This window comes from Acyrthosiphon pisum, chromosome X (assembly GCF_005508785.2).
Source record: "Acyrthosiphon pisum isolate AL4f chromosome X, pea_aphid_22Mar2018_4r6ur, whole genome shotgun sequence".
Taxonomy (NCBI): Eukaryota; Metazoa; Arthropoda; class Insecta; order Hemiptera; family Aphididae; genus Acyrthosiphon; species Acyrthosiphon pisum.
In genome coordinates, this window is record NC_042493.1 from 103,583,950 (window position 1) to 103,594,056 (window position 10,107).

The 10,107-nt window shown below is 26.6% G+C and overlaps 1 protein-coding gene across 1 annotated transcript in view; it reads left to right on the forward strand.

Annotated features, from left to right (window-relative positions):
• The window catches only part of LOC100574215, a 15,459-nt gene that overhangs the window by 4,356 nt on the left and 996 nt on the right, over nucleotides 1–10,107 (forward strand). The window contains exons 2-4 of the mRNA XM_016805940.1: nucleotides 39–111; nucleotides 223–325; nucleotides 1,013–1,294. Coding sequence (XP_016661429.1) covers nucleotides 39–111; nucleotides 223–325; nucleotides 1,013–1,294 — 458 coding nt within the window. The remainder of the gene's footprint in view (nucleotides 1–38; nucleotides 112–222; nucleotides 326–1,012; nucleotides 1,295–10,107) is intronic.

A 10,107-nucleotide genomic window follows, 5' to 3' on the forward strand; every position in this document is an offset into this window, starting at 1 on the left:
AATTTTTCAATTTCAATAACATTTTTATTTTAATTTAGGTAGTTATGCTGCTCAAAGTAATGATGTTGAAACTGGAAATAATGTAATTTTACCAATGGAACAAAATATAAGGTGAGTTAATGAAAGTTGTATTTGACTAGATTTTGTTTTTACAATTATTTAAAAATCTAGCAAATTGACTTATTATGATGAAAGTGATTACATATAATCTGAATTTTACAGAGAGGAAAATATTGAAAATGCTGTTGTAAATAATTTTAAATCACCAAGACGGTCACTTAGACTTACTAGAAACAATGAGGATATGAGTAATAAAAATATACCGGTCAGTAAATAATTTTTAATAAACATGGTTAATACAGTCTGATATCTATTTTTTTTATGGTTTTCCATGCTCTTCTTATTGAATATGTAGAGCCATGGTATTCAACGTCCTGGTTTCTCTTCTTTAATAATTTAGTGCTTCTAATTAGACATCAGTCATATTCTTGTCCACTTATATTTATAAAATAGTTAGTAGTTTGACCAAAAATGTGTGTACTCTTTTTGGAAAACCCTTGGGATATATTTTTTAGCCTATTATACTGTAATTAATCGGGGATCAGTATGATTATAAAATATAAAACCAAAATATTGTCATCTAATAACGCCCAAACAAAGCTGTGTGTATATTTACTATAAAGAAATAATCATCTTGTAGGCTGTTCTTTGTATCATAATATATGAACAAATATGTACACACAACAAGGTACCTACTGAGATTCATTAATTGTAAATATCAATAATTGTTCTTATATTGTTCTAATACCCTCTAGTTTTTACAAAAAATAGTCTTTAGACTAGGTATCCTAAATATATAGACTCTATACAAACTAGACTATTGAATGTTATATCGCTAAAATATGTATTTAGCTCATATTATATTTTAATTTCTACTTTATAATTGACAACCTACCTGTTTCTAATTTTAATAATTTTTTTTTAATATGAATTATTTGTTTAAATTTTAAAGGACCATACTTCAGGATCTGGATTACGATGTTCCGTTAAAAACTGCTTTAACAGGCATTCAAAGATTCTTAGTCTCTTTGGCTATTCTAAGGATTTCACGCTCAGAAAAAAGTGGATAGAAAAATGTGAAATAAAAAAAGGTCCTGCTAAAATAGTAAAACCTTGTACAAGAGTTTGTATTACTCATTTTGAACTAGAATGTTTCAAGAATACTGCATTAAAAAATAGATTAAAACCAGGTGCTATTCCATCATTATTTTTTGATAGTGGTAATACAAAAATTGTGAATTTTGCTTATAGCATAATTTTTAAAAAAATTATTGTATCTTATGTATTATATAAAATAATTATTAGTTAATAAATGTTATATTATATAGGTATTAAAATTATTAATTTTTAATATTAAGTAAACGCTACAAAATTATATCTCTAAAACATTTAAAAGTTTCGCATTTAATTATATTAATTATAAACATTTAAACAGCATACTTAAATATTGACAATTATTTATCTGTATAGGTTTCATATTATTCTACGCAAATAATTTAATAAGTTTTAAAATAAAATGTATCAACCTATTTATTGTTGAAATGTAGGTAATAATTTTCTTAGTTTTTAGGAAACTTAAGTATGTACATATTTTTGTTGTTTTATTTTTTATAATATTTGCTACAGTTTACAGATTATTGTATTTTGAACTGTATATATTTAAGACTCAATAAGTTAGAGGTTATTACACCTACATGCCTATAGTACCTACATACCATTTTTACTTCAAATGATTATTAAATATATTTAAACTATACACATCTCAATTAATAATTGAAAAAATGTTATTTTTTTTTATATCAATTAGCTAAAAAAGGTTAATAATATTAATAATATTAAGCCTATCTAATCTACCAACTAAAATATATTTGTCTACAAAATTATCTTATCAAGAAAAGTAACAGAAATGTTTGTATTATTTTGGTATAATTCTATAAGTGTCAATACAATTTACAAATTATTTAGTAGTTAAAAATATATATAATTTTCAACTTTTGTAGCTAAGAATAGAAAATTTAAAACAAAAATTCTTAGAAATAGTTCATACTATACATCTAGTTTTTACAGACATTACCTACCCATAAGTTCAAATCAGAACAACATTAGGTATATATTAAAACCAAGAATAACAATTATTGTTATTTTGTTCTAATTGAAAATATTATTCGTGAATATATGCAAATATTAGAGTTAATTATTATATTTTATAAATTGTAAATTTTGTAAATTTTTACAAAATTATGTTACCCAGAAAAGTAACAGAAATGTTAATATTATTATATTCGGTATTATTCTACAAAATTTAATTGTTTTCAATGCCGGAACTTTTAACTATGAGTATCGTTTGTAAAATGTATTTGAATGCCCTAAATTAATGTATTATTTTAAAATAAGTTTTATATTTACATATAATTGTCATAAATTACCTTCATAACTGTATGGTACCTGTATGTATACCTAACCTTTGGTATTATACATTTAAAATGGTACTCAACATTTTTAAATATTTAATGTTTAAATGATATAAGTAGGTATTTAATATTATACATGTATATAATTGTATACCTACTGAATTCTGACATTAGAATTTAGAACACTGAACATTGTGTTAAAAAAATAAATAAATAGTGTTTTTATTTGTGTTAAAAAAAATTTCAATGTTTCACGTTTTTGTGAAATATTTCATACATCAAACTAAGGCTGGCGGTATTTAAAATTCTGATACCGGTATCCGGTATTTGTTTACAACCGGTATCTACGGTATTACCGGTTATACGGTATTTTTGGTAATTACAGAAAATACCAAGGGGTGGTAATTACCGAAAATAGCGTACCTAAGTTAGAAGCAAATGAACAGGTTAAAACATAATTAAACCCCATTTCAACATAATCGCAAATATCAAAATTTGTTTCTATAATTTTATACTATTTTACTTTATTTTTATAGATAATTTTATATTTAATTTATTATTTGTTTATTTACCTCTTCTGTTTTACGGACTGAATATTGTAATTGGGTATATATTACCATATGAGGGCAACTTGTATTTGGTTGGGGGCAACTGGTACATATCCGAAGTAACTTCAATTAAAATGTTAACTTGTAGACATTAATGCCCAGCTTAAGTTTTTACTAAAAATATAAATGAAAAAATATAAATATAAATCTTTTGATTTATGGCTTTAATATCTACTATACATTTATTTCAATTTTACTTTATTATTATTTCTTTTTCTTTTTCATACCGTAATAAACAATTGGTTTTTAGATTTTGAGCGGAGCGATGAATATATTGGTTTTACAATGATGTGTATTTTTTTTATTTTTTTTGTCTTTGTACACGATTAGTAGTCGAAATAATGCTTCGATTTTCAACTTCAGTATCTTGTTCAACGGAAAAGAAAATTTAGTCGGTACTTTTGGAATGTCAAAATTTAAAATTCCCAATAGTTTTCCAAAACACACGGAAAAACAAAATAAAAATTAAGGAAAAACGGGAAGTTCGGTTTTTTAAAGGCATTTAAGGGGGCTGCAGTTGGTTTTGACAAAAGTCAAAACTAATGTAGATTTGACCAATCTAAACATTAATTTTGTTTGTTATTGTGTTTTTAAAAATATTTACATTCCGTATCATAAAATAAACCTTAAGGGGGCGGGAGGGGGCTCCAGTTAATGAAAAAAAGTAACTTTTAGACCAATAAGCTAGACAAAACTGGAAGAATTTGACAGATTTTAATTTTGAAAAAATTGTCGAATTTATAAACTTCTTGACTATTTTTCCTAGGAATCACTTTTATTATTTATATTATAAAATGTATTCAAAATGTACACTTATTTATATATATATATATAGATATTGATGTAAGTAGGTATCTATATTTGATTAAAACATAATATAGGTAGTTGATTGTTATTTGCTGTACATATTATAATATATTTTAAATAAAGACTATAGGTAATTATTCATATTATTTAATTATTGTTGCAATTTTCAGTATGTAGTATGTACCTATGTAAAAAAACCGACTGTATACACTTAACATGTTCATCGTTCATAATAATATAATATATAATCTATATAAATAAAAATTAAATTATCTAAGTACCTACCTACAAATGTGCAGAACATTTTGATTGAGCTATAATAGTTAATTAAAATACACCATTTAGATTAATTACAATTTATTATAATTGTAACGTCTCCTCTTCACCTATCGCTCTCGCGGGTGTCGTTTTGTTTATATTAACGAGGTCTCGGAGACTCGACCCCGGTGTGTGATATTATTACTAGGGATCAGGGTTACCTTATGTGAAGCAAAGTACTCAATGTGTATCTATCTGTTATTGAATATTAATGAATTGTTATTACCTACTACATAAGTTACAACAACGAAAGTATACTTATAAATTATAACTCAAGGTTACTGATCGGGACATGGTGTGTCGTGGATGCCGATGTCCGAATGTGGGTTGAGCCTTCCGTAGGTCCTCTCCAGGTCGTTGTCAACCATCGAGTTCCACTATCGACCATCCACTCTAACTATTGACTACCGACCATAGACTCCTCCATCGATTATGACTATTGACTATTGACTGTTGACTATGGACTTTCGACTATTGACTATCGACTCTCGACTATTTATATTTAACTCTTTACCACCAAGAGTCTTGGTCGGTTATTAACAGGACGCAAGCTAAACATCGCGTCAGCAATATATATATTTTCTACATAATTGCCATTGCTAACACTCGGCATATTAGCCGTGCTCAACGTAGTGAGTAATGTACGATGTCGATGACGACATTCGTTACATAATTAATGACTTAAATTAATGATAATATTTATAGAAGATGCGGATAACCAACGTATAATATTATAATGTATAGATATGCTTTTATTCAATGAAATGTCATATCTACATAATATTATCAATGTAAAAATAATTTATTTTTTCACACCAAATTTTATTTTATTTTATTTCATAATAATTTTTGTTCTTTTCTTGAAATAATTATTATAAAATAAAATGAAAAAAAAATTGGTGTTAAAAAATAAATTATTGATAATTCATTTATCAAATTTTGGTAAAAAAAAAAAACAGTGAAAAATTGAATACGGTAAATATTTTTGTGTAAGTGGCAAATAATGGACAACGTGTGTGTAATCACCGTACTGTCACGCGGTAAATCGGAGTGCTCTAAGCGGAACATTCCGCCTTGAATTTTTTTTTTACCCTGGAAAAGCTAACTGTGAACATACAAATAAATACTAGGTACTTGAATTTAATACAAAAAACATATTATGGGAGACGGAGACTCAAGCGTTACAAAAAGATTAAATGACATAATGCCTTATGGCCCTAAGCTACGATTAATAAAAATAGAATGTCGGAATCATTTATTGCGAAATTATGGAACAACATTAAGAGCTATGACGTTAAATAATAAGAACCCGATTTCGTTAAGAAATCACTTAAAATCAAATATGAAACGCTTTGGGGTTGCAATAACTAAAGCAATTGAACATCGCAGTGATTTACCAGGCCTAACAGATTACCAAAAAGCAGTAGGCAAGTTGATTATAAAAATTATATTTTTGGTAACATTATAAATAAACACTTTTATCGTATTATAACTAGTATTATAAGTTTGGTACAATTGAAATGACTTGTACTCAAATAACTAAAAATTAATGTAAAAATATACATAATGAAGGACCATTAATTGAAGGCTGTTCATCACCACAATTTAAAATTGTATCTATGAAAAATGTTTTGATTAAGATAAGATCATCATCTGATTGTTATATTGGATATTTTGAAAACAAAGTGATCCTAATTAATTATTCATAAAAAATTCTCATTTACAGTTCAGTTTACAACTTTAATTAGTTAAAACTGGGAAAGTGTGCGCCACGCTCATATGCGCCTAACTGTGTTACAAATATACACGCGCCTACTGACGGGTTAAAAATATTAATTTTCTGGATAAAAAATCACATTAAAAAAGTCCTGATGACGTAACATTTTTGTTTCTTAAAAAATCTTTTATTTTCTTAATCTTGTATTTATCGTATAGTGTATCATCTACAAAAATATGAGGGTGAAATGATATGCAATGTTGTTCATGTTGTACGTATTGACTGATACTAAACCTCTGGTAAGTTATATACATATAATATACAGTGTGGTCACAAAAACGGGGAACACTCATCACCGTGAAATATTTTTCAATTCTATTTGTGGGAGGACATTCAACTAGACTAATGGATTATAAATTCCTATAGGTTAAAATTTTTTAACTCAGAAAATGTTTACAGGGTAATGAGTAATAAAGTGTTCCCTGTTTCCGTGAACAGTGTGTATATCATATCAAAATATTTTTTCTTTTAAAGAACCAAAACCACACAATAATTGAGTAACCTATACAAACGCTGTCCAGCGTGCAGTTGGTGGAAAAATGTTGGAAATTTTAGGTTTAAAATTTTCTGAATCTGCAGTAAAAAAATCAACATCAACCACTGTTACTTCTGCAATTTATAAAAAATATATTTACAGCAATACAATTATTTATAATATAAATAATTATTAAAAAAACTGTTCAAACACCACCTGCATAACAAAGATCCCATGAACATATGATAAATTAATTTTTAAGGATTTATCTTAACTAATCATTACTAATAAATTAGTATGTAAAAATATATTTGATAAAAAGTCTTTAAACAGTAGGTTTATTTTTGTAATTCATAGAAGAAAACCATGATTTGTTTATAATCAACTGACTATTCCAATATGTACCAAAATAAATTATAATTTATCACCCTAGAATTTTAGATTTTTCCCGTTATATTAATTATAGGTATGCATGTTTTTATAAATAGATTATCAGCGTTTACCATTGAATATGAGTCGAGTAAAAATGTAAGCTTTAACAAAAGTAGGTTTTATTTCATACTTACTTAACTTTTCTCTCAAGATCTTTTCAGGTAAAAACAGATACTCTTGTACCAGTGTCTAACTCTATTTCTTTAGGTACTCCATTAATAAACATTTCAATTTTAAAGGATTTACAGAAATAAGTTTCTTTTATGTTAAACCTATATATAAAATCAACACACAAGCTATCCAATTCTTATTAGTTCCCTTAACCGAATCAACATAATTATTAGACTTAAAATTATAATTGCTTTTTATTTTAACTTTATACTAAGTTAAGTACTTTTTCAAGTCAAATTAACAAACAAATACGAGTAACTTTTAACTTAACTTTATTATTTTAAAATAACTTAACTTAATGAGTTAAAAAAAAAACTGTTAACCAGCCCAGTCCTGCTAATGAGTACCTAGGTATATTATATTATGTCATATGAATAAATTACATATGATATTAATATATTATTAATGTAGGAATATAGTGTTATCATATTATATTAAATATTTATGAATATTTTATTTTAATTTATAATAATATAATAATAATATTTTTTATTTCGCAAAAAAGAATACAATACATTTAAAAACAACACAATAGACACTCCCTGTAAGCATAGCTTGTATTGGGAGACCAGAGTCCAGATTATAATTGTAAGTAAAAAAAATCAGTAAAAAAAAAACTGATTACAAATTGTTTTTACCGCATAATGTTACACATAAATAATAATATGCTCACATATTTTCAAACGCGATACGAATCAAGTATTTCCAATTTGAACTAATCGAATAGAATAATATATTATGTTTTAATATTTTTCGTAGTGTCTCATACATAACATTTCTTTGAATTGTTTGTAAGCCCTACGTCCCGACAGTTACAACACCCACGACATGTAGGTATGTTATATATTTAGCACACATATTGGTCTGTATAATAGTAACAGAATTATCATCGGACATCAAGCGAACACTGCTGCAGTGGGATGTCAACCAACAACCACCAAAAACCCACCACTCACCTTACAAATTACAACAAATACATTTCATCACGATTTAAACTAGATGATCATTTTTTAAATAATTTAAAAATGTGTTCATTGCTATTGTCAATTTAGATTTAATTTGAGAAAACATCAATTAATCTCAAATTATTATACCATTACACATTTTACTACATTTATAACGAATACTATTAATTTAAAGAGGCAAAGTGTTTTATTTTTTTGAAATTGCTGACTAACAGATAAAATGTTGCAAACACTATTTTAATCACAACCAATAAATTGAATTCCTTAGGTAAATAACTAGGAGGTTAGAGTATCATTTTTTTTTTTAATTCTTCAAACTGCATGGTTATTAGCTGGTTTTTACTGTGGACAATATTCCATACAATTATTTTTAACTTGGAATTCACAATGTCATGCGAGAGGTTCAAAAATAAATCAAAAATGAACTTCGTTTTTTGACACTCCGCAACCCCAATCGGTTTGTGTGGGGGCTACGGTTGGTACGCGTTTTTTTATGTGAGGCAGATAGATCATCACAACGAACCCAGGTGGTCACCCATCCGAGAGCCTGTTCGACCGCTGCACACATTACTATTTTAGTGACTGCGTCCAATCACCGTGCTTAACCACGTTAATACCAATCACGTTTAATTGTATATTATATGTTAATATATATATAAACCAGTTTAAATTCTTGACTAATGTATTATATTATGTGACATTTGACGTAGGTATTAACAATAATTGTATACAATATTAAAATCCTTAATATATTGATAGTACTGAGTAGTAAAATATATAATGGTACACACAGATTAATGTAAATTGAATCATTTGATGGTCGTTGCCACATCGATAAAATCAAATATTTAAGTAACTTGATCGTCATATTTAAAAGGTGATTTTAAAAGGATTTAATATAGTCTATAGATACTTCTATATTTTAGAAAATTAGGGTTTCAGAAATATAGTAAAAATATATTGGACTATAGGTTCGTTATGTTATTTGGTATTAGCAAGACTTAAACAGTTAACCTAACTATTTATTAATGATAGAAATAATAAACTGGTGGGATCAGTCAAATACAATTTTGATGTTTAGAAAACCATGTAAACATTCAAATTAATAATTATGTATATTCTTAAAACGTATCTACTAAACAGCGAGTGTGACGGCACATAATATGAAAAAAAAGAAGAAAATTAAACATGTCCATTTATGTTCAATAATTATTACCTAATAATCGTTAGGGTTCAAATGTGACCGGTTTTTAGGTATTCTTTCATTGCTCAACATTTAAAAAAACCCAAAATATATAGATCTAATCTAATAAAAATTTGAAATATCATATAAATAGTATGTATTATAATAATTTTAAAAAAAAAGGTGGGTAAGTGGATGTCGCTCTGCTGTACAGTAGGTTACAAGTAGGTCACTGTATAATGGATAGTATTAAATTTGAATTCAATGATATAATATCACTGTATAAGAAAAACGATTCTGAGCGGAGACGGTTTGTCAGTCTAGGTATTAGACATACCTATTATAGGTATTAGGTATACTATCTATAGTATAAAAAAAAATTGACCTATAATAGGTATCAACAATAAATTCCAAATTAATCATATCACAATATCCATTAGGTAACGCGTTATACATCAACAACAAACCATGGTACTATCATAGATATATAATAGTATACTTTAGAAGGTTCAAGTATTGTCAAGTATTTTCAAGTTTCACGTATTGTGAATCTGTGTTCAACTTGACCGAAAGAGAAAATTATTTATCGACGATATTTAAAAATAAAAATGTTTAAAGCTCAAAAAGAGTCAATATATTTTGAATATCTTGTTAGGAAAATGCTCATATATTATATAAAAATTTTGTTAAAATATAAAGTTTTTACGGTTATTCATTTTTGTGTTACAACAGATAAACATGATCGATTTTGTCGATAGCTGGTCTTGTGTAAAAATACTTTTACTTTTGTTAATTTTTTTTTTGTTTTTCACGGCACTAATGAAAATGTCTGGGAACTTTTGGCCATCCATTGATACTCCAATGCGACGTCATAATTAACTTATACATTATGTTTTCATA